This window comes from Rhineura floridana, chromosome 5, assembly GCF_030035675.1.
Source record: "Rhineura floridana isolate rRhiFlo1 chromosome 5, rRhiFlo1.hap2, whole genome shotgun sequence".
NCBI classification, from domain to species: Eukaryota; Metazoa; Chordata; class Lepidosauria; order Squamata; family Rhineuridae; genus Rhineura; species Rhineura floridana.
This window is the reverse complement of record NC_084484.1, coordinates 43,841,591-43,868,062: the sequence shown is the minus strand read 5'-3', so window position 1 is coordinate 43,868,062 and position 26,472 is coordinate 43,841,591. Positions and strand designations below refer to the sequence as shown.

Genomic DNA, 26,472 nt, shown 5'->3' with positions numbered 1-26,472 from the left:
CTCCAGGTGGGAGAGAAACCCCTATTGGTTGACTGTTTACATGAGGCCAATATATCCAGGACTTTCCCCGAAAAAAACTTGTCCCTCGACCCAATCCGCTCAGCCTCCAAGCTGTCCATCATACACTCCATTAATTAGAGAGAAACAACTGCCACTGTAGCTCCCTCTAAGGCAGGGGTGGCCAAACCGCGGCTCGCGAGCCACATGTGGCTCTTTGACATTTATGTGCGGCTTGCTCAGCTGAACCGCCATCCTCAACGAAACAAGCCCAGGGCCGGCGATAGTGGAGATGCTGGTGTTGCAGCCACCGCTTTCCCTCCATTCTGAGGCAGATCGGGCGGGCGGGCTGCATGCGAGAGACCATGTTGACACAGCGCCAGCAGCGCCCTCACCACATGCTGCTTCCAGGGAGGCACCATTGGCCGAAGGGGCACTGTGAGGGCAGAAGCGATGCTCCAGAGCCACCTCCCTGCTTCACCCCTAGTACCACCACAGCTGCTTGGGCTCTCCTCACTCTTTCGCGCCTTTTCTACGCTGAGGTAAAAAAAGCTGTTCCCGCACGGGGATATCTGAGACACCCATGAAATGAGAAGAGCACTCCTAGGTGATGAGTGATGTGGGTGATATCCTTGTACATGGAGCAGACCCCGAAATGGTTAACAAATGACTAGAATGGTTCTGGAAATTATTCAAGAGCCAGGGTTTAAAATTAATAAAGCAGAGGCTCAGTTGCTTCAAAACAAAGTGGACTATTCAGCACTGATTTGGGGGCAACAGGGACAGAACCTGACAAACAGAGAGTGGAAACTGTATTAAAAAATCCAGCACCCACGGATGCTCATTCCCTGAGGAAGGTGCCGAGGACCCTGCATTTCTCTTGTCATATCATTAAATGTGTGATGGAGAAGCAAAATCCTTCTATGATCCCATAAAGAAAGGGGTCCCATTTGAACGAAAGGGGACCAGACCAAATGCAAATCAGTACAGAGTGAAAGAGGGTCAATTCCCGGTTTCAGCTCCCAGTTTGCCTTTAATATTTTTAGAAGTGTCTGTGAAAATTTTGTGAAGGAGGATGGCATCATCAAATTGTAAGAAGCGAAAGTATGAAGATGAAAACAGAAATTTTAAGCCACAGTGGGAGGAAGATTTTGCATTCACCCTTAAAGGAGGTAAACCTTTGTGTCTTATCTGCAATGTGTCACTCAGTCATTACAAAGCCAGTAACTTTAAACGCCACTATGAAACAAATCACAAAAACTTTTCTTCTGATTATCCACCTAAATCAGAATTATGGAAAAACAACTTAACTGTGTTAAAATGATCACTACATAGCCAGCAGACACTGTTGACAACGTTCAGTAAGGAAGCCGATACGACTGAAACTAGTTTTGTTATATCATGGAATATTGCTCATGCTAAACGCCCATATTCTGACAGCAAATTTGTTAAGAAGAATATAGCTGAAGTTGTTGCAGTGTTAGATCCAAATAACACAAAACTTCAGTGACTAATAGCACAAACACCAGCTTCACGCCACACCGCAGAGAGGCGTATCTCCCAGATCAGTGCTGATGTTGCAGGCAAAATGCAAAATGATTTAAAGAATTCCCTTGCGTTCAGCTTAGCTCTTGACAAATCTACAGACATACAAGACAACCCATAACTGGCGGTATTTGTTCGTTATGTTTCCTCTGATGTAACTGTGAAAGAAGAGATGTTGGACTTAGTGGCACTAAAAGAAACAACTCGTGCGGTTGACATTAAAAATACACTTGACAGAGCCTTAACAAATGCTGATATTCCACTGGATAAACTCGTCAGTATTGCAACAGATGGAGCACCTGCAATGGTGGGGGGAAATGCAGGATTAATTGCACTTATGAAAAGTGATCCCAGCTTTCCAGAGTTTCTCCCTGTTCATTGCATTATTCATCGTGAACACCTGGCAGCCAGATACTTCAAGTATGAAGATGTTATGAAATCGGTTCCTGAAATTGTCAATTTCATACACTTAAATGGGAAGACCCACCGACAGTTCAAACATTTTATTGAAGAACTGGAGCTTGAAGATAAACCCAGTGATGTCTCTTTCCAATGCATTGTGAGGTGGCTGTCAACCAGTAATGTCTTGAGTAGGTTTGTGGATCTGTTGGAGCCTATTATTACTTTTCTTGAAGAAAAAAAAAGATCCTATCCTCAACTGGAAAATGATGAATGGATGCAAGATCTAATGTTCCTTACTGATATAATGAATCATCTACAAACTCTCAACTTGGCACTCCAGGGAAAGGATAAGGTTGTTTCTGATCATACTCAGACAATTTTCAGCTTTCAGAATAAAATAAGAGTTTTTCAAAGAGACATATTGTCAAGAAACTTCAGTTACTTTCCCAATCTCAAAAGGAGAGTAAATACGTTCCCTGATATTGAAATAAAAGACCACAAACTGGAAGAATACAAAGATAAATTACAAGGACTGCTTAATAATTTCCTACACAGGTTTGAGGACTTGCAGAAGCTGAAGCCCTGTTTCGCCTTTCTTGTAAATCCATTCATGGTTGATGTGATCAATGATGTTTGTCCAATTTTCGAACCTCTGGTTACAGAATCATCTGCTGTGGAAATGGAACTAATAGAATTACAGGAGGTCTAAAGATGATCCATAAATCCCAGTCTACAATTGAGTTCTGGAAGCAAGTTCCAGAAATAAAATATCCTGAACTGAAGAAAACCAGTGTGCAACTCATCTCAATTTTCAGCACAACATACTGCTGTGAATCACTGTACTCTGTAATGAAGTTTGTGAAGTCGAAGCATCGTGCTATCCTTACAAATCAACACCTGATGGAGTTAATTGGTACATCCTTGACAACATATCAGCCGGATTTTCAACGACTCACAGCCAAGATGGAGACTCATAAGACCTCTACTAGCAGTAAATAGCCTGATAATTGTAGCAATGTCTGTTTGTGTAATAAAAATATTTTGGAGGTCTCATTTTATGTTAATGAAATGCAAATTTGCATATTTTTCTTAGATGTTTCCGTAACAAAATGTGCATGTAACAATAAAAACGTGACTGTGATATTTGTTCATGTCTTGCGGGTCTCAAACATCTGAAGTTTATCATATGTGGCTCTTACGTTACACAAGTTTGGCCACCCCTGCTCTAAAACATATCTGGAATCGACGCCCTAATTCTCCCCTTTGCTGGAATGGGATCTTGGAATGGAGGCAGAAGCTACTGAAAGGGCTGGGGGATGGGTGTCAACCATCAGATTATAACCCGACACCCTCCTGAGATTAAGTCAGAAAGAGCATGCCCAATGAACACTTGTAGAAGTTGTTATTTATGTGTCAGAATGGTTGACCTTATACCCAGCTCTGACCTTATACCCAGCTCTGAGGCAAAAGCTTCTGCAGCTAGATGCAGCTTCTCACACTTGTTTGTGCTGGCAGACACTAGCAATGTCACACAGACCTGTGCAGCGCCAACTATCCCCATAATCAAACTCTGATTAAAGGGACATAAAACAGTAGAGGGATAGGGGCTGCTTTTCCTCTTGATTAGACAATATAGAAACAAGCATTTTCTGCTCCCTGATTCTACTAAACCAATCCTCAGACAGGGATTATCTGTGAAAGAGAGGAATAAAGAAATTTATGTTACATTTAACACATAAAAGTGGACTGCCTTCAAGCCAATTCCGACTTATAGCAACCCCATGAAACCTTTGGTTGTGTTCATAGGGTTTCTGTGGTAAGCACTACTCAGAGGTGGCTTACCATTGTCTTCATCTGAGGCTGAGAGGCAGTGATAGGCCCAAGGTCACCCCATGATCCCCCCAGTTTTGTGGGGATGCGAACCATGGGCTCCCATGTCATAGCTGAAAACTCCAGCCACTGTCCTACACTGGCTGTCATTGAAAACATACATTTTAATTAATACTGAACTGCCAAGGCTCAGACAGAAAAACCAGAGTAGTCTCTGAGGTGTGCAGGCCAAGTTACACCTATGGTATAGAAGCTGAGCTCTTCTGAAGCTGTGTATACCGTAAGCCAGTATACTGAAACCCTGACAACATGGAGGCAAGTGGAACAAACACGGTCAGAACCCTAACGATTAGTACGTAGGGACAAAGAAAACTATTACAATAGTTATTGTATAGATATAGAAAAGAACAACAAAATGGGAAGAACAAGAGCCCGATTCCAAAAGATTAGAGAAATGAAAGGGAAATTTAAAATATGACTAGGGATGTTGAATAATCAACAGGGGAACACACTGACTGACCGAGATGAAATAAAAGGAAGATGAAAGCAATACACTGAAGAACGCTATAAAAGAGATGCAAGGATGACAGATTCATTCACGGAGGAACCATATGATGAAGAACCAGACATTTTAGAATGTGAGGTGAAAGCTGCTTTTAAAATTCTTGGAAGAAACAAATCACCAGGAACAGATGGCATACCAATAGAGTTGCTACAAGCTACTGAGACTGAATCTGTCTAAAGTTTGACAAACATTTGTCAACAAATATGGAAAACTAAACCATGGCCCACAGACTGGAAGCGTTCAATATATATCCCAAATCCAAAGAAAGGGGATCCCAGAGAATGCAGTAATTATCGAACTATTGCCTTAATATCCCATGCAAGTAAAGTCATGCTCAAGATTCTACAACAAAGACTGATACCATATATGGACTGAGAAATGCCAGACGTCCAAGCTGGATTTAGAAAGGGAAGAGGCACCAGAGATCATATCGCAAACATACGCTGGATAATGGAACGGAACAAGGAATGTCAGAAGAAAATCACCCTGTGCTTTATAGACTACAGCAAAGCCTTTGACTGTGCAGATCATGAAAAACTGGAATGATTTAAAAGAAATGGTGGTGCCACAGCATCTGATTGTTGGTTGGCAAAAAATGGCCGCCATGGTAAGAAGTGCTTCACTTTCGTCTCCCTGCCTTTCTAACTTTTTCAACCTTTTAATCTTCTTTTTAACAAACTTGTAATCCGGACTGCTCACTGTAACATTTGTTTTTGGAAAGAACTCAAAGCATCTGATTGTCCTGATGTGCAACCTATACTCTGCACAAGAGACTACTGTAAGGACAGAATATGGAGAAACCGATTGGTTCCCAATAGAAAAGGGTGTGAGACAGGGGTGTATTTTATCACCCTATTTGTTTAATCTCTACGTAGAACATATCATACGGAAAGAGGGATTGGACCAAGATGAAGGAGGTGTGAAAATTGGAGGGAGAAACATCAATAATTTATGATATGCAGACAATACCATACTCTTAGCATAAACCAGTAATGATTTAAAACGAATGCTGATGAAAGTTAAAGAGGAAAGCACAAAAGCAGGACTACAGCTGAACGTCAGAAAGACTAAAGTAATGACAACAGAAGATTTACGTAACTTTAAAGTTGACAATGAGGACATTGAACATGTCAAGGATTATCAATATCTCGGCACAGTCAGTAACCAAAATGGAGACAATAGTCAAGAAATCAGAAGAAGGCTAGGACTGGCGAGGGCAGCTATGAGAGAACTAGGAAAGGTCCTCAAATGCAAAGATGTATCACTAAACATCAAAGTCAGGATCATTCAGACCATGGTATTTCCGATCTCTATGTATGGATGTGAAATCTGGACAGTGAAAAAGGCGGACAAGAGAAAAATAAACTCATTTGAAATGTGGTGCTGGAGAAGAGCTTTGCGGATACCATGGACTGTGAAAAAGACAAATAATTGGGTGTTAGAACAAATTAAACCAGAACTATCACTAGAAGCTAAAATGATGAAACTGAGGTTATCATACTTTGGACACATCATGAGAAGACATGATTCACTAGAAAAGACAATAATGCTGGGAAAAACAGAAGGGAGTAGAAAAGGAGGAAGGCCAAACAAGAGATGGATTGATTCCATAAAGGAACCCACAAACCTGAACATACAAGATCTGAACAAGATGGTTCATGACAGATGCTCTTGGAGGTCGCTGATTCATAGGGTCACCATAAGTCGCAATCGACTTGAAGGCACATAACAATAACAACAAGTGATATAGCCTCTTGAAACTAGAAAAAAAGACAAGCCCATCTTTCTGTTTCATCCACCGGGACACTTAACCACCACCCTCGGGGGGGGGTGCTCAGACTCCATAAGGGTTCCTAAGGTCAAAGGGGATTGCCTTCAAGTTGATTCTGACCCATGACAACCCCATGAGTAAGGCCTCATAGAAAGCGGCACTCTGAGGAGGCCCACCATTGCCTTCCTCTGAGGCTGGCAGGCAGTGACTGGCCCTACACCACACTGGCTCTTCATAAGGTAATTATCTGAATTTATTCCAAACTGTGGCTATAGAGATAAGCCAAGTGTTCTTGCAAATACTACCAGATGTAAGGGTTGTGAGCCTTCGCCTGGGAGGAGGGGGTGTAATAACCTTTTGAAGCCTCAGAAAGGCTTTGAGGCTTTCCATTTATATGCTTTCCGACTGTGGCCCCCTAGAGGAGCTAACAGACTCCTCTGTTGTTGTCCCGGCAACGTTCCCTGGGCCTACCTTTTCAGGCCTTTGAGAGAGAGAATCAGCTCTCTAAATGTCTCAGCCCAGATTACTCATGTCCCTGTCTCTGAAGAGGAAAATCTAACATTTCCATAGGAACAAACCTGAAATACATAAGATTTCTTCACAGATATTTCAACCCTTGTGTTTCTGAGGGAGGAGGGAACAGACATAGCCAACCTAAGGGTTGACTAGGTTTAAGGGAGTCACTTTGTGTAACCCTTCCACATAAAGGGAACACACTAGGTCTTCTGATGACCACCATCTGACATGATTTATAACCTTTCTCCAGGAAGTACACTACTCGTATCCACTGCCCCATGCCTTGACCTAAGCAGCTGACGTCAGGGCTAGACCACAGGGAAGAGGGAATACCTTGTCACCTAAGTTTAGGCATCCCCAATCCCCCCAAAATCTTGATAAGCACCCTTTGTTCCAGCTGGCCACCTCTGGGTAAAGGGACCTCACATCAACCATCAAGGCAGAAACCAGGGAAAGCTGGACCAATTCAAAAACATAATGAAGAGAACCCACTCAGCCCTCCAGATAGTTCTGAAGGGGCGTGGGGAATTAAACCACCTTTGTGGGCTGTTTGGCAGGAGCAGAAGGGAACATCTCCTTATTTTATTTTATGCCCTGTGGCCAGGAACTGGGACAAGGGCTCAGGTGCCACAGGCTGTTCCTTAATTTACCGGAAAAACTGCCTGGCCAGAGCCAAGGGTAAAATATCAGGTGCAGGTTCCAATTCGTCCCCTGAAAACCTAGAACAGAAGCAGCCTCAGATTTCTGGTTCCACGAGAACTGGGTGCAAACTGCTGGAACAAACTGCTGGAGGAGCTCAAAGGGTGAGGTCCCACAAAATGGCTGCCAAAGGAAGATCTGCGGGATTTCCTGCAAATATAACTAGTAGCTCCGAGTATCCCTGGCTTGTATGTCTCCTTCATGAAGGATATCTTCCCCAAGGGGGAGGCCCCTTAAAATCCTGGGAATATATAAAACATCACACCAGGATAGAGACTAGGATCCTTGCTACAAACACAAAATGATTCTTTGCCTATTTAGTAGGCAGCTTTGATTTACATGGGAATGCCCATTCTGCGTCCCACACATCATCAAGGGCTTGAGGACAATAATCAGCTTAACACCAGTTGACGGAAGCCTTTTTAGCTCCCGCTGAAATCGATTGGGCATGGGCATTGCCTCCCCTCTCAATTTCTGAGAACTGCAGCACTCTGTGCACCTTCAGAAGAAGGGGTTGAAAAACCTCTAGGGAAAGAGCCTAGGTTGCACTGGGTCACCTCTAGATCCTTTCCTGACAACGCCCCCTCTTCCCTATGAGGTTCAGGGGAATCATCAAAATCAGACAATGCCCTGTTGGCCATAGACCTGCTTGGGCAACTGTCCTTGTACCTGCAACCCCTGGACCATAGTGGGTGCGAGTATGCATGTGTCTGGGTGTCTGATCAGTCCTGTTGACCCACAGAGCCCTTTACCAGTGAGATCCTTGCCTCCCACCATAGGCGCTGTCTGAACCCCCGCCCTGCACAATATGACAGGGAATACGAGTAGGACACCCAGGTTGATGTCGGAGTGTGTGCCACCGCAGCCGATGGCTAGAGTACAATGAGAGGGGGATCTGGTATAGCTGTATCGCTATGGCAAATTGCTATATCTCCTCTCCCTGCGTGAGTCGCTAGAGTGATATCTGCGCCTCCGCTTTCCTTTATGGGATAGCCTACTTGAGGGCCTGTCCCGCTTACTTTTAAGGGTATGGTAAATGGGGCCCCTGATTTCAACGAAGATAAACTCCTTGACCCCAGACAAGAACTTAAGAAACTGAGAATGGGGGTGGTGGAACTTCCATACCTTCAGCAGGAATACTCACACACACACCCGCTGCCCTCGCTTGGGGTTGGATAGAGCGCAGGCTGATAGCTTGTTGAGCCTTGCACTGGCAGCTCTCGAGAATCCATCACATCTCCCGTGTAACAGAAGTCTTGGCAGGAGAAAGCCATAAAGTGGTGGCTGCAGCTGTTCTGCACTTAGGAAAAAAGTGCAGGAAACTGCTGCAACGGCGAACCGCCGTAGCGGGCGCCGCTCAACCCCCTGCTGCCGTGCATGATCCGATTTTGGGGTAGATACCCCCAGGCAGCACACCTCACTGGTTCTTCTCCTCGGAAAGTGGAGGTGGGAGCCGGATCCTGTGATCCCGCTCAGCACGAGTGCGGCGAAAACGCAGCTCCACGTAGCAAGAAGTCAGTCTCCCTTCAAAAGTGGCTGCCACTGTTGCAGAAGCACTGTAGCTAGCCACGCTCCGTTGCTCTGAAGAACACCTCACACAGTGCCAAACTGCTCAGCTGAACTGAATGATCCTCCCAAGCCCCCGGACCCATGATGTGAAGGCGGGCGGGGGGGGGAGAGAAAACAGTAGATGGAGACAGAAGAGAGAAATAGCTAACATTAAGGAGAGGAGAACGACAGAAAGCAGAAAAAAGGAAAAAACAGCAAAAAAAACAGAGGTAAAAGGAAGTTCTGAGCAGAGAGAAGAAAAGACACAACCTTCACAGGCCGCAGACAGGGCCGGTCTGGAGAACGGGATGACTCCTCCCCCTGGAGAGGAGACTAAGAAGTTTCTAGGCCCAGCCTGTCACAACCAGTAGGAGGAGCCATCCCTAATCAGAAATGTCCTCCAGCCCTATCTAGGAAAATTACAGATTACTTAAAATCCTTTGGCAGCAAAAAAGTTAACGCACAGAAAAAGTCTTGATAAAACAATTACAGAAAAGGAAATCAAATATTTTATTAAAACCAGGAAAAGTCCCAGATTTAGATGGATTCCATAGCCAATTTTACAAAACATTTCAAGAAATTTGAATCCCTCATCTACATTGATTTCATGATACACTAGATGGTAACCAAATTTCTAACTCATGGCACATGTCTAAAATAATATTAATTTTAAAACTAGATGAAAATACTGATTCAGTTGACTCCTGTAGGCCTATAAGTTTGATAAATCAGGATGCCAAAATATTTATGAATAATGGCTGAAAGCTTAAGTAATACAGCCCCGAAATACATTCATACAGGTCAAGTGGGATTCGTTAAACATAGACATATAGCTGACCCTATATGCAAAACCTTAATTTAGTATACTATGCAATATATATATATATATAATTCCTTCCCTTTTCCTATCATCGGACATTTGATAAAGTTGAAAACAATTTGAAAACAAATCTAGGCACTGGTTCAAAACAGTCACCTCTTCTCCTGATTATTACATCTGAATCAGGAGATGTATCCTTTATGACAAGAAAATAGAGCTTGGTGTCACCAGTATACTGATAACACCATACCCCAAATGTAATGATCACTCCCAGCAGCTTCAAAAAGCTATTAAACAGCATTGGAGATAACTGTCCAGGACAAACACATAATCCCCACCACTATTCCCTGAATCCAGTCCCAAAGGTAGGGAGCAGAAGCACTGCAACACAGTGCCACCAACTCACCAAGACTGTCCAGGAGGATGCCATGGTCTGAGGCATCATGGAGGAACTGTGTGGAAGAGTTTGGCTAAAGGTGGGTCCTGGGTCTGAAAAGACTGAAGACTTTCAGGTCTACTAGTGCCCTACTGGAAAGCAGTGAGAGATTAATCTCCTTCTTTGGGGGCATTTTCTGGTGGTCAGAAAAAGGTGGCTATTTATTTGATTTATATCTCGCCCTTCCTCCCAGCAGGAGCCTATGGCAGCAAACAAAAGCACTAAAAACACTTTAAAACATCATAAAAACAGACTTTAAAATACATTAAAACAAAATATATTTAAAAACATTTTTTAAAAACACTTTGAAGACATCTTAAAAAAGGTCAAAAACATATTGTTTTAAAAAAGGTTTAAAAACATATTAAAAAGCAATTCCAACACAGACGCAGACTGGAATAAGGTCTCAACTTAAAAGGTTTGTTGAAACAGGAAGGTCTTCAATAGGCGCCGAAAAGATAACAGAGATGGTGCCTGTCTAATATTTAAGGGGAGGGAATTCCAAAGGGTAGGTGCCACTACACTAAAGGTCCATTTCCTATGTTGTGCAGAACGGACCTGCTGATAAGATGGTATCTGCAGGAGGCCCTCACCTGCAGAGTGCAGTGATCGACTGGGTATATAAGGGATAAGATGATCTTTCAAGTATCCTGGTCCCAAGCTGTATAGGGCTTTGTACACCAAAACTAGAACCTTGAAATTGGCCCGGTAGCAAATGGGCAGCCATATTTGGGAGGAGGGATTGTTTTTCTGGTTTGATTACCATGTGTTGTGTGTATGATTTAAATACTTTGTTTTCTATATTCTATTAATATTTGTAAGTCACTTTGAGATGATGATGATGATGATGAACCACTGCTGGCTGCCAATGAAACAGCTTCCACCATTGCTGTTTGTTGCAGTCTTGGGATCCTCTAGTAAGGTCAGATAATCACACTAGACACCATTGCTGACATTTTTTAAATAGTGATATAAAATATCTACTAAACCACAACCTGAAACTCTAAGACTGTAAGTGGCAACATTCCCTATGCCTCTAGTACAATTTTAAGTGCAAGAAACCTTTTCTCTAAGGATGACAAGTGTGGGCACCTGCAGCAGGTCTGAGTAATCTAAAGGGTTGCCTCTTTAGCCACCAGAGGAAACTTAATTCAAAATTAATCCAGATCTCCCAAAGAGATGTTGCAAATCCATTGATTTGCAAAGACAGAATGGTGCCATATATTTTAGCACAGACAAAGCACATGGCACATGTTTGTAAGAGAAAATTACTGAACTCCAACCTACTTCAGCTAGAATTCACACTTGCATAGTAAAGATAAACTTACGACTTTAATGAAAAATGAAAAACAAACTCCTGACTTGGCATATATCATGTGTTCCCAAAACCTGTTCTCCATGCAGGACCAATGTGACCCTGCTTCCTGAGTAAATTACAAAACAATTTCATTTAAATATATATCATATAACAGCATGTAATTATGTTGCTGAAGAGGTTTGGGAGTTTGAGATTTCCCCCTTTAATTTAACCAGCAACACGCAGCATTAACTATTCTACCTTGCCTCTTTTGCCACTTATTTATGGCACATATTCCTTTATTTCAATTCCATCACTTTATTCTCCCCCCACAGCCTCGTAATTTTACTCCTTTCATACTAAAGCTGCTAAAGATCTTTTTTAAAGTTATGTGCACATGCTGAATTAATTTTAAATGGAGATCCAGAATGATCAGATGTCCTAGCCAAGGTTTTCACTCAAGATTACAGGGAAAGTTGATTCTCATTTTTTTCAGTGACTTTTTAGCAAAGCAAAATAGAAAATGAATATGAATTTATTCATTATTTCATTAATTTTAGCTACCAGATCATTGTTGCTCTTTATATGCTAGGTTAAATTCATTCAACAAAGATTAACCTCTTTAACCGCAGGTTAAATAAAGAAGTTTGCTACTAGCAAACAAAATGGTTAGATGCCTTCCCACAACATATGTAATAGCACAAAAGCAGCTCTCTTTGAACATTCTATTATAAAAAAACCTCCAATTTAAGAACGTTGCTATAGATGCACATATCTTCCTATCAAACTCTAAAAAGCAGGGGAAATGGCTGGCTATAGTAAATGTACCAGGGGTGCAGGAGATCATGCCTCCTCTCTGAGATACTGTACTTGCCTACAAATTTGCGAAAATGCAAACACAATTTGAGTTGGTCTTCCACAGTCCAATGCACTTCCTGTGCAACTTGGAAGAATTTGGTAACATGCGCCTCTGAGCAATGAGCCCAAATAACAGAAACAAGACATGTGCTGTGCTGGTCACATTTCAGCAGGGAAAAAGCAACAATGTAAAGACAGTTGATTGGTCTTCCACAACCCAATGCATTCCCTCTGTAGCTTGGTAAAATTTGGCAACTTGTGCCTCTGAAACATATGGCAACCACTGGTGGCACCTGCAGCGAGCCCAAAGAACAGACACAAGACGTGCTGTGCTGATTGCATTTTAGCAGGGAAGCAACAATATAAAGAGCTGATTGGGCTCTCACAGTGCACTTCCTGTATAGCTTGGGAGAACTTGGTAACATGTGCCTCTGAGCATATGGTGAGTGCTAGCAACAGCTGCACTGAGTCCAAACAACAGAAATGAGATAAATCCTCTGCTGGTTGAATTTCAGCAGGAAGGAAGCAACAATATTAAGAACACCACAGGACATGTGGAAATTAAATCACAGTGTCAGGTTCTCTTTCATGGCACAATCTACTCCCTGTCTCACATGTCTGGTTTCTATTACAGTAGGGCCCCACTCATATGGAGGGTTACGTTCCAGACCCCTGCTGAAAGGCAAAACCCACCGAAAAGCAGAACTCATTCAATAGAATGGCGCCTGGTATCCAAAAAACGCTGTAAAAGTGGAACAAGTGCCGTATGAGTGGGGCCTTACTCTAATTGAAAGCCACCGTATTAGCGGGCAGCTGAAAAGCGGGCTGCCGAAAAGCGGGGCCCTACTGTATTTGGGCTAATTGCAGGTGTTGTCAGCACTCACCATATGCTCAGAGGCACATTACTGAAAATGCTTACAAAGGGGCTATGCATGGACCCTCCCAACCCAAGTTGCAGCCTCGTTCAGCAACACTTGGAGGCCCAAAGGTTTCCCACACCCAGTTTATGACCAATGATGGGGAAACTGTGGCCCTCCAGAAGTTGTTGGAGTGCTACTCCCATCACCCCTGAACCTTAGCCATGCCAGCTGGAAGTGATGGGAGTTGTGGCTATCTAGACATTGCTAAACTACAAGTTCCCGATCTCCGGTTTGTATTATGAACAATCCTATTTTTTCTTCACAGCCTTTGCTTCAAAGTAGAAAGATTGGCTTATCACATTCTGAATTAATATATATATATATTTATATATATAGCATGCCATCGGGGGGGGGTTGTTATCCCCAAAGGATCACTAAGTCCAGAGTCTAAAATTATCTAATGTACCACTGACTATCTCATCCCACCACCAAATCAAGGAGCGAGGCAGCATCCCTTCCCTGATCGCTAAGCCTCCTCCCCTGGCATGTGCCACAAAACAAGAAAACAAATATCCCTGCAGGCAGAAAAGTAACATATCAGGGAGAAAAGACAGTATAGAACTCATTTATAACTACAATTATCCCCCCCTTTCTGGGGGTTCACATAAGTGCAATTCACAAGGAAACCTTACAAAAATTATACTGCTCAACTCACAAATACCTATTTACAAGCCTGCCAGCTTTCATGGAGTTATTCAACAAACAGAGACACTCCACAGGTTGAAGACAAAAACGGTATTTTCTCTCTACTTTTAAAAAGACCCCCACCCCCGGCATTCTGGTAATCTGCATAAGCGCAATACACAAAGAACCTTTACAAAAATATACTGTTCAACTCAGAATTGCTTGCTTAACAAGGGTGCCAATTTTCAGGGTGTTATTCAAAAAACTGGGGCAGAATCCAAAGTTTAAAGACAGAAACCCAGACATTTTCAGTGTGGTGCCCATTTTGTCTGTGCTTTTAGAGGGGGAGGGGGAGCAGGTCAACATTTGCTCATGTCTGCATATGAAGCTGCTGTTAAAGCCAGGAAAAACAGCAGCTAATAAAAAAGTTGGCAACCCTACCAGAAAATTAGGTACATATAGACATGGTAGATAAAACCTACACTCGCTAACCACTAATCACTACAGTTCACACAACATTCTATAAGAGGGTAGGGGAAACATGGAGGTTTTGAATGCTGCTCTCCCAGGATCAGGTTCCAATCCCCAGACCTACATTCTTCAACCACAAGTCAGTACAGGTCCCTCCTGGCTCACACAAACAGCACATGAGGAGAGGATGGGGGGAGTGTGGCATTTTTGAATGCTGCTCTGCCAGGGCCCAGTCCCCCAGACTTATAATCTCTAACCACTAGTCACTACAGTCCCCTCCTCCTCTTGGAAGGAGAGAGAGAGATACCTTGGCACCAGAAATGAAATTGTTTGTTTGTTTATAAATAAATAAATAAATAAATAAAAGACAGTTTTGAAAGCAACAAACAGAACTTCACTCAAGCTTGCTCTGGATCCCTATAAGGATTCCGTTAATCACCTAAAAATATATATGAACGTAATTGTGATTAACCAAACAGAGGTTTTTATTGTATTAACAAAACGTTTCAGCTTCTGCCTTCATCAGCTGCTAACATACAAATGCTGTTACCAAGGTGGCAGTTATAGAGCTTTGAGCTTTGAAGTAGTTTCGAAATCACGTGAAGTACTAGTTCTCCTCTATTCAGCACTGGTTAGGCCTCATCTTGAATACTGCATCCAGTTCTGGACACCAAACTTTAAGAAGGATGCAAACTAACAGGTTCAGAGGAGGGCAATAAAGATGATCATAGGACTTGAAACAAAGCCCTATGAGGAGAAAGTGAAAGAACTGGGCATTGACTAAAAAGGAGAATTTTTGGATTTACTCTCTGGACACATTGGCACCACATGGCCTGAACCTGGAGGACAGTACCACCACTACTTAGCCTCTGCACATGAAGCCCCTCTGAGCATTCCATCCTCAAAGCTCTATAACTGCCACCTTCGTAACAGCATTTGTATGTTAGCAGCTGATGAAGGCGGAAGCTGAAACGTTTTGTTAATACAATAAAAACCTCTGTTTGCTTAATCACAATTACGTTCACACACATACACACACACACACACAAAATTGGGAGGGATAGATAAAACCCTGGAGGATACAAACAAAATTCAAAGTGATCTTGACAGGCTGGAGCATTGGGCTGAAAACAGAATGAAATTTAACAGGGATAAGTACAAAGTTGTACACCTAGGAAAAAGATACTAGGTACAGTTCTAAGATGGGGAATACTTGGCTTAACCATACTACATGCGAGAAGGATCTTGGAATTGTTCATCACAAGCTGAATATGAGCCAACCGTGCAATGTAGCTCCAAAAAAGGCAAATGCTATTATATGCTGCATTAACAGATGTAGTTTCGAAATCATGTGAAGTACTAGTTCTCCTCTATTCAGCACTGGTTAGGCCTCATCCTGAATACTGCATCCAGTTCTGGATACCAAACTTTAAGGATGCAAGCTAACAGGTTCAGAGGAGGGCAATAAAGATGATCATAGGACTTGAAACAAAGCCCTATGAGGAGAAACTGAAAGAACTGGGCATGCTTAGCCTTGAGAAGAGAAGACTGAAGGGAGCTATGATAGTACTCTTCAAGTACTTGAAAGGTTGTCACACAGGGGAGGGCCAGGATCTCTTCTCAATCATTCCACATTGCAGGACACGGAATAATGGGCTCAAGTTACAGGAAGTCAGGGAGGAGCAAAGTGGCCGAGAGCTCTTCTCCAGGAGCCCACACATTTGCATGATTTCACTAAGCCAATGTCTGGCTCAGCCCATCATGCAAATGCAGCCAGAATCCTCTAATATATTGAGCTCAACCTCTTTCTCACAATTAGTGTTCTTCATACAATTGCCAAGGCTGCAGAAAAATCTTTCCAGATGGAGAAACTCTGTCACTGGAAACTTTAGAAAGTCAGTTTAAACACTATTTAGGCAGATCTATTCTTTCCAACTTTATCGGAAATGTACTAACCTTTAATTAAAATGTTTGTTAGGTACATTTCTCTAATTCCTCTATCTTGGCTGTGTATTGTCTCTAATTAGTGTTTCAGTTTGAAGCTGGTGAGTAGTAATTTTACTGGCCTCATCACCAGTTTTCCCAATTGATCTGTCACTTTCCCCCAGCCCTCAAACTTTGATGTCTATTAGCAGACTCTTAACTAGCCATCTAGGTTTTTCTTCCTTTTTATTAAGAGCCAAACTTAGTAATTCTCATAAAGCTTTTTTCCAAATTTAACTCTAAAGCCAGGAGAGTCTGCAGATGTGTTTGTGTTTACAGTCAATTTTTAAATGACGTATCGCTTCTGCCTTCTGTAATATCCATGTAGTGGGGATACATGAGACCCAGTGCCTGCAGGAGGAAAGGGAACACCACCATCCCTTCCAGGGAAACAGAGCCGTTTGCTGCTGCTGTCTGCCTGCCTGCCGCTGCTGCTGCTGCTCGGCTACCACTACCACCACCCTCACCCTGTTGGGCTCCTGTGCTGCAGGTTGCCACGACTTGCAGGACCAGGCCCGAGGTACTCAGCCAGCTGTGGCTGATTCCTTCTACCTGTCCCTTCTCTGGAGGGGATACATAAGCTGGCTGGCTGAGGTGGCTCCTGCTTTGTCTGCCTTTTTGTGGGTCTTGAGTCATGTGCCTGGGAGAGAGGACTCGGAGCCAAGTGGGGAGATTTGAGGGCCCCCAATTAGCGTAGTGACGGGTAGAGGGAGATATGAGGCATTGTGAGGAGGACTTGCCAGGTAAGGGGAACGCGGCCCAGGCAGTTAATGGCTGAGCCTTGTTCCGGTCCTCCCCACACCCGCAGGATTGTTGGTTGCTCTATCAGCCAGCTCTCAGGCTTCTGGATGCTGCTCCTAAAGGCCAGATCGGTGCATAATAAGATCTCCCTCATTCACGATTTAATTGTGGATGAGGCAGCCGATCTGGCATGCATAACCGAGACCTGGGTGGGTGAGCAGGGGGGAGTCAGTCTCTCCCAGCTATGTCCACCAGGGTACCTGGTCCAGCATCAGGGTAGACCTGAGGGTCAGGGAGGGAGGGTTGCTGTGGTCTATAGGAGTTCCATCTTCCTCTGCAAGCACCCTGTCCATGTGACTACTGGTCTGGAGTGTTTGCACCTTATGTTGGGTCAGCGGGACAGACTGGGGATTCTGTTGGTGTATCGCCCACCCCACTGCCCAACAGACTCCCTAGGTGAACTGACGGAGGTGGTCTCGGGTGTACTGTTGAGATCCCCCAGACTGTTGGTTCTGGGGGATGTCAACATCCATGCCGAGGCCACCTTAACCGGGGCAGCTCAGGAGTTCATGGTCTCCATGACAACCATGGGACTGTCCCAATATGCCATTGGCCCAACACATGTAGCAGGGCATACTCTAGATTTGGTTTTTGCATCTGGACATGGAGGTGGTGATCTGAATATGGGGGGCCTTACATCAGTCCCTCTGTCATGGACAGATCACTGCTTGCTGAAGTTTAGACTTACAGTGGCTTTTCCCCTCTGCAAGGGTGGGGTACCTATTAAGTTGGTCCGCCCCCAAAGACTAATGGATCCGGATAGTTTCCAAAGGGCTCTGGGGAGTTTTCCAGCTGATAGGGCTGGCGCTCCTGTCGAAACCCTGGTTGAAAAGTGGAATACAGAAATGACCCGGGCGGTTGACATGATTGCTCCTGAGCGCCCTCTCCTGTGTAGAGCTCGTACGGCTCCATGGTATACCCCAGAGCCGAGAGCAATGAAATAATATTGGAGACGGCTTGAGTGCAGATGGAGGCGAACTCCTAGTGGATGCAATTATACACTGGTAAGTGCCTATGGTAAGCTGTATTTAGGGGCAGTGAGGGAAGCAAAAAAACAATATTTTGCTGCCACTATCAAATGATCAATCTGCTGCCCAGCGGAGCTCTTCAGAATTGTCCAGGGGCTATTACACTCTGGCCCCCGGGGACATGGTAGAACCATCTGAGGCCCGCTGTAATGAATTTGCTAGGCACTTCCAGGATAAAATCTTTAGCATCCGCCAGGACTTAGACTCCAGTGTTATAGCAGGTGAATCAAGCGAGGTATCCAGAGCACAGCCTTGTCCCGATTTCTTGGATGAGTTTCAGTTGGTGCAGCTTGAGGACGTTGACAAGGTGCTTGGACAGGTTCGTCCAACCACTTCTGTGCTGGATCTTTGCCCTTCTTGGCTAATAAAAGCTAGCAGGGATGGAACAGCCGGCTGGGCCAGGGAAGTGATTAATGCCTCTGTGAGAGGGGGTGGTCCCTGGCTGCCTGAAAGAGGCAGTAGTGAGACCACTCCTGAAGAGACCCTCCCTGGACCCAGAAAATCTTAATAATTATAGGCTGGTAGCAAATGTTCCATTCCTGGGCAAGGTCCTGGAACGAGTGGTTGCAGGCCAGCTCCAGACACTCTTGCATGAGACAGATTATCTGGATCCATTTCAGTCAGGTTTCAGGCCTGGTTTTGGCACAGAAACAGCCTTGGTCACCCTGTATGATGACCTTTGTCGGGAGAGAGACAGGGGGAGTGTGACTCTGTTGATTCTCCTTGATCTTTCAGCGGCTTTCGAGACCATCGACCATAGTATCCTTCTGGGGAGACTAGCTGAGTGGGGAGTGGGAGGTACTGCATTGCGGTGGTTCCACTCCTACTTGGCAGGTCACCTTCAGAAGGTGGTGCTTGGGGAACATTGATCGGCACCCTGTACTCTCCTGTATGGGGTTCCAAAGGGGTCAGTTCTGTCCCCCATGCTGTTCAACATCTACATGAAACCGTTGGGTGCAGTCATCCGGAGCTTTGGAGTGAGTTGCCATCAGTATGCTGATGACACGCAGCTCTATTTCTCCTTTTCATCTTCTTCAGGTGAGGCTGTCAATGTGCTGAACCGGTGCCTGGCTGTGACAATGGACTGGATGAGGGCTAATAAACTGAGGCTCAATCCAGACAAGACTGAGATGCTGCTAGTGGGTGGTTCTTCTGACCAGATGGTGGATGTCCAACCTGTCCTGGATAGGGTTGCACTCCCCCTGAAGGAGCAGGTTCATAGCTTGGGGGTTCTCCTAGAACCATCTCTGTCACTTGCGGCTCAGGTAGCCTCAGTGGCATGGAGTGCCTTCTACCAACTTCGGTTGGTGGCCCAACTACGTCCCTATCTGGACAGGGATAACCTGGCTTCAGTTGTCCATGCTCTGGTAACCTCCAAATTAGATTACTGCAATGCACTCTACATGGGGCTGCCTTTGAAGACGGTTCGGAAACTGCAGTTTGTGCAAAATGCAGTGGCCAGATTGGTAACAGGGACCAGACAGTCCAAACATATAAAACCGATTCTGGCCTGCTTGCATTGGCTGCCTGTATGTTTTCGAGCTCAATTCAAGGTGCTGGTTTTGACCTATAAAGCCTTACACGGCTTGGGACCACAATACCTGATGGAACGCCTCTCCCGATATGAACCCACCCGTACACTACGGTCAAGATCAAAGGCCCTCCTCCGGGTGCCTACTCCAAGGGAAGCTCATAGGGTGGCAACAAGGGAGAGGGTCTTCTCAGTGGTGGCCCCCAAATTATGGAATGACCTTTCTGACGAGGTGCGCCTGGTGCCAACACTGTTATATTTTCGGCGCCAGGTCAAGACTTTCCTCTTCTCCCAGGCATTTTAGCATGTGTTTTAAATTGTTTTTATATTGTTTTAAATTTAAAATTTGTGTTTTATATTGTTTTTAAAATATGTGTTTTAAATTGTATATTTGTTTTAATGTTTTTGATTGCTGTAAACCGCCCAGAGAGCTTCGGCTATGGGGCGGTATACAAGTGCAATAAATAAATAAATAAACTTAAGATGGCTAGACAGCTCATTCCCTTGCCACCTTTGTACCGTGCCCAGAAATATCTGTGCCACTATATTAAGTTTGAAGTGCATTTGGCCACATTTAGAGACTCTTTTCCAAGTTCCTGTATCAGCAGTAAATGGAAGCCTACATTACAGCTTCTTATAGTTTATTTAATGGCAGGCTTAGCTTATGGCATTCTTCAGTGGATAAGATCTTAGCATATGTGTTTCTCCATAGATCATTTGATATCTTGATTGTTCTTTTTTCATGATCACAAAACATCAAACCAGATTTTAAAATAATACATATTGAATCAATGGTCATTCAGTCAGGGACGGAAAGATTATACATGGGACAGGCGCAAAAGCACTAATATTTGTAATACAAAAAGTGCTTCAACGGGAATCATAGTCTAGAGCAAAGGAAAGAACGCACAACCTTGGGCAAGCATCAATATCCTTGAGCTGAGTCCTAATCTGTGCTATCATAGCAGTTCACATGAATGATTCTGAATATTCTTCAGAAGAAATGCAGAGTTCTGTGTTGCCACATTGTTTCTAAGTTATGCAGCTTGCCTGTGTTTAGAAGCACTGGAAACAATTTTCATGGGTAACTTAACTAGTGTATGGTATTCCCAATGTTCACTCACTCTGATCCACATTTCACACTTTTAATTTTAAAGCATCCCATTTTCTGGTGTGCTGAGGACAAACCAGATGCCTTGTTTCTCTCTAACAAATAAGACAACTGGTAAATGCTACTGTATCTTCACCAGATTAATTAACCCTTTCTTTTCAAGGTCTAACTCAAAAACATTGTTTTCAGCACAGCATACCACAACCACAAACATAAAGGAAGAAACATTAGGAATAAAATTACTCTGCTGTGACTTTAAAGAAGCAAAAAAGCATGCATATTTTTAGCATATTATTTTTCATCCACCTGTGTTCTAAAAATAACACAATTCCCCTCCCTCTCCCTACCCCGTACCTGAAGTCTAGTGTTCATTTCCAAAAAGTAAAATTTCTTTGTTGAGTCCATAAGGAATTCCACTGTTCCAGCAGATGAGTATTTTACAGCTTTGGCAAGAGCTATAGCTTGTTCTCCCATAGCTCTGCGTGTCTCAGGATCCAAGAAAGTGCTGCACATGTAGAGATAATATGTGTGGGGTTTTTATTTTGTTTAGTTAACGATTTATGCTTTAGACACTCAAATATAAGAAGGAAAGTCATGTATAGCAGCTGCCGCCCTCAGCAAACAGTTAAAGCACTGCTAACTACATGCATGGAGAGTAATTTTGTTTTTTTTTATTTTATTTTACAAAAAACTGACTTGTAATAATCAACTAACAGAATGTTAATGTTAACACTCATTCTAAGTTCACAGATTTCAAAAGTCTGTAAAGTGGATCCAAGTGGGTAAAAACATTTAAAACAATAATTAATCACAGACATCCCTTATTATAAAATATTGTGAAAATACCCCTTATAAGAGGCATCCTTCATATTCCTCAAGGATCTTTTTTAATGCATTTAGAAAAATAAAGTACATCTCCCAAGCAATGAATTTTTAGGTTTTGATCTGTGTAACAAAAATATGTGGCTGTAGCCCTTACATGGAATAGACCTACATACAAATACAAATAATTTGTATGTATGCTAGTTTCTTTTTTGGAGGGTTTAAGAATGGTTACTCTGAGCTCTCCAAGGATTCCCTTTCAACCACTAATTAGATTCACACTTGCTTAACTTCATCAATAATCCAGTATCAAGTGCTCACATATAATTCACTGGACCTGATAGAGTCTCAAAAACCTCACAATCTTAAGATGAAAGAATGTGCTACTATCAAAATGAAACTTCTCTCTAATAGTATGTATTATTATTATTATTATTATTTCTTACTCGCCCTTCATCATAAGGCCCCAGCGAGGGTTACAATATAAAAGTACAATATTACAATCAATTAAAACAATTTACAATCAGAGGAATAGTGTGTCAAAAGACAGCATGAAGAGGCTTTACATTACAATAAATCATGATTTATCTTATGGAAATAAGCCTAGCCTCCCCTTTGGCTGGCACACCTCATCCCATCCCTTCCCCTCCCTCTCCAGTGTGGCCACAAAGATATCAAAAGCTCTTCAGTTTTTTGTTAAACACAGTTTAGCATGTCATCCAAACCCTAAATCATGGTTAATCTTAACTATGGTTGGTTGAAATAAGCAAGCATAGTATGCGGTTTGAAATCATCTCATTTCAAACAAACTATAATTAAGATTAATCACAGTTTGTCAAGTTTGTACAATAAAAATGGAAGTGAATTTTTCCAAACTATTCATGGTCACACTAGAGGAGAATTGAAGACAGGCTTGTTCCCATCTGAATCAGCTGAAGTTTATTGTGAAAAAGAGAGCCAATTTTTGTTCTAATATAATCTAACTGAAATTACTACAATATTTTAAAGATAAAAACATAATGCATCTCTGTATACCTACTTTTAAGAATCTTAACGTCTCAATTCAAAGAAGCATTAGCACTACAAAAATAACATTTATGATTTAATTTATGGAATTATGCAACATTTCCAAATGGCCATGGTTTCATGTATGTGTGTGTTTTCTCAGAGACTGAATTAAGGCAATAGACAAAGAATTGGGTGTATTAGTGGAAATCTTGAAACGAAAGGAAAACCTTAAAGCTCCAAACTGAACTACTTTACCGTTTCAGCTTTAGCCTACAACACTGAATCTGACATCCAATGGCAGAAACAGCTTGTATCTTAAATTATTCTCTCCTTTACCCTAAAGATGAAAGTTTTAATTTTCTGTTTTTCTTACTTTGATTCATCTGTTCCACGCAGCATGGTTCCAGCTCTCCCCTCCCTGGGCACAGCTGTTCCTTCTGCCCTAGAGTGCAGTTGTGGAGCCCCTTGGGATTCACTCTCAAGACTGTTCCTCCAACCAGCAAGTTTCCTCACTACAGGACACTAAATATATCAACTTCCAGAGGCCAGAAGCTTACCAACTCAGAAAAACATATATACTGGCAATGCTTCTTCACACTATTTTGATGATATTTCAATAACAGAAGTTTATATTAACTTTTGCTACTTTCCCTATCAAAGCATGCTGTAAGTTGCTCCTACCCTCACACTGAGAAGTTGTCCAGGCATACAAGAGTCTGCAGAATTTTGAAAAACTGAAATTTGGTAAAAATTAAACTCTGAAAAACAGAAACCTGTCTCCATTCTCACCCGCTAAATGAAGCAAAGCCTCAGTAATGAAAAACAAGTATTTTATAAAATAATAATCCTTCTGAAAAATAAACTGCCCAAAGTGTTTCAGTTGGTGACAAAACCTTCTTCAGGGTCACAAAATGGAGGTTTTCCTGTCAAGCTAGTATCTCTCACTTTTTTTCCTTCATCCATTCTCATCTACCCCACTTGGAAGCAAACTCCAATAAGTATTTTATTATACTTCTTATATTAGAGTGGTAAATCTAAATTATGGAACAATCTTTCTGACAAGATGCGCCTAGCGCCAACACTTATCTTCATTAAGGAAGTGTAGTGACATTAGGGATGGATCTTTGATCCATGAAATTCTTTCATCACTACACAGAAACTCATGTTATAGGGGTCAGCCAATTTTACTATCCATCAGCAGCTCCTTGTACCCCACAGGGCCCCAGATGTTTGGGGTTGCTGGAAAGTAAAGTTCATGGCTGAATAAAACAAGCTTTTGCTTCTCTGGATCCAAACAGTATATGATGCTTGAACTAAGATATGCTGTTTGGGATCTCCCTGAATGTCCAGCCCACAGTCTGCTTGAAATCTGACCTCTCATAGAGAGGCTAAATGAATTTTTTGCATCTGTCTTCACAGTGGAGGATGTAGGGCAGATCCCTGAACCTGAACTAACATTTGCAGGAAGGGAGTCTGAGGAACTGAGGCAAATAGTGGTGAAGTGAGAGGTTAAGATCTAGACTTATTAAACAAAATAACAACTGACAAATCACCAGGTCTGGATGGCATCCACCCAAGAGTTCTCAAAGAAGTCAAATGCAAAATTGCTAATCTTCTAACAAAAATATGTAACTTATCTCTCAGATCTGCCTTCATACATGAGAACTGGAAAGCGGCCACTGTACCACTAACTTTTAAAAAGGGATTCAGGGGGGATCCCAGAAATTACAGGCTGGTTAGGTTAACATCTGACCTGGGAAAACTACAAGAAGATAGAGATGATCCAGTGGACATAGCGTACTTACCAGACTTTCAAAATGCTTTTGACAAGGTACCTCACCAAAGACTCCTGTGTAAGCTTAGCAGTCATGGAATAAGAGGAGAGGTCCTCGTGTGGATCAGGAATTGGTTAAGTAGCAAGAGGTGGAGAGTAGGAATAACTGGATAGTTCTCCCAATAGAGGGCTGTAGAAAGTGGAGTCCCCCAAGGATTGGTATTGGGACCTATAATTTTAACTTGTTCATAAATGACCTAAAAGAGACTTTTGGTCTTACCATGAAAGTCTTCTCTGTGCATGTCAAAAGATATCAGGTGGGTAGCTGTTGAAGGCAGAGGAGCACTGTTGAATTTTGCAGGGACTTCCTGCTCTGCATAGCTCCTAGCTCCAGTTCTTGGTGACGTTTCAGGAACGGGTGAGATCCAAGCAGTTTTTCTGGGAAGTTGGATAAAATTGTTGACAATGTCAAAGCCTGGCGTCTCAGGATGTTTGGTCTAAGACCCAATGCTCGGCCCTCTTGCAGGAATTACAGGATCTCTTTAATACCTGCTTTCCTTGGAGTTATACCTTTCTTCTGTGCCCAAGACAAGATGGCCTTCCATGTAGCCTCATATATTCTAATGGTGGAAGGACATCTGGAGGTCATCATTGTCTCCACCACTTGGACTGGAATGCCTCTCAAGAGATGTTGCGCTCTGCTCAATATCCAGACATGAAGTGCCAACCAGCCAGGATCCGAATGAAGAAACTATTCCTGTGACAACAGACCTTCCCTGAGGGGGATTTGCCACAGAGGATCGACCAACAGGTCTAGGAGTTCCGGAAACCATGGTCTCCTCAGCCACCAAGGAGCTACCAGCAGAACTGGTGCCCTTTCGGCTCAGATTTTCTGGATTACGCTGGGGAGGATCAGAAGTGGCAGAAAGGCATACAACTGACCTGGAGGCCACTGAGATGTCAGAGCATCTATTCCCTCTGCCTCCGGTGTTATGTGCCTGGCAAAGAACTTTTTTACTTGGCAGTTAAGGCGGGTGGCAAAGAGATCCACTTTGACTCTGCCAAAGTGTGCCACTATCTCCTGAAAGGCCATTGGGTGGAGCTTCCATTTCCCCTGATGTACTTTCTCTCGACTCAACCAGTCAGCTTGACCGTTGTCCTCCCCTCTGAGGTACTCTGCCAAGACTGATTCCAGATTTTCTTCCGCCCACTGAAAGACGAGGGAAGCTTCCTTCTGGAGGTGGGGCGAGCATGTGCCTCCCTGATGGTTCAAATGAACTTTTGCGGACACGTTGTCTGTCCTGACAAGCACCGCCCCCAACCGTCTGAACCATGCAAAGTGCAGCAGGGCCAGATGAATTGCCCGAAATTCCAGGAGATTGATTGGAAGTGTGGATTCCTGCAGTCAACATATTCCTTGCACTATCTGGCCATCGCAAATGGCTCCCCAGCCTGATAGGCTGGCACCCAATGTGATCAATATTCATAGGGGATCCTGGAAAGGCACCCCTTTAGCAGAATGGGCTCATGTGCCCATCATATTAAGGACCGATGGACTGCTGGTGACAGTACAACTCTCTAGCATTGCCAGGATGCTATCTTGCTCTGGAAAGGCAGTAATACCCACTGTAGGGGGTGAGAGTGATGATGTAACCATGGGGTATTTTGGAATGTTGAGACCATCCACCCAAGGACAGCTGCCAGTTGCATAAGATCTGCTGACAGTGAAGCCAGAAGATGCGATACTGCTGTGCATATCTTGTTCACTCTGTCATGTGCTAGCCATATTATTCCCTGCTGCAAGTCTATAGTGGCCCCCAGATGCACAATGCAGTGGGAGGGGAATGACTGGCTCTTGGCTTGGTTGATTAGGAAACCATGATACTTCAGGCAAGCCAAGGTGACATGCAGATCCTCCCAGGCCTTGTGCAGCGATGGGGACCAAATCAGGAAGTCACCTAGGTAGGGAAATACATGGACTCCCTGTGTCCTGAGGTGTGCCACCAGAGCAACCACGATCTTCATGAATACTCTGGGGGCAGATGACAGGATGAATGGCATAGCCCTGTACTGAAAGTGGTCATCCCCTACCACGAAACTGAGGTAGCATCTGTG

At 43.3% G+C, this 26,472-nt stretch overlaps 1 protein-coding gene across 3 annotated transcripts in view; it reads right to left on the bottom strand.

Annotated features, from left to right (window-relative positions):
• Nucleotides 1-26,472, bottom strand: part of PCCA (propionyl-CoA carboxylase subunit alpha) — a 437,395-nt gene that overhangs the window by 257,929 nt on the left and 152,994 nt on the right. For all 3 annotated transcript variants that reach the window (XM_061626591.1, XM_061626592.1, XM_061626590.1), the window contains exon 12: nucleotides 21,108-21,258. In XM_061626591.1, the coding sequence (XP_061482575.1) occupies nucleotides 21,108-21,258 (151 nt within the window). The remainder of the gene's footprint in view (nucleotides 1-21,107; nucleotides 21,259-26,472) is intronic.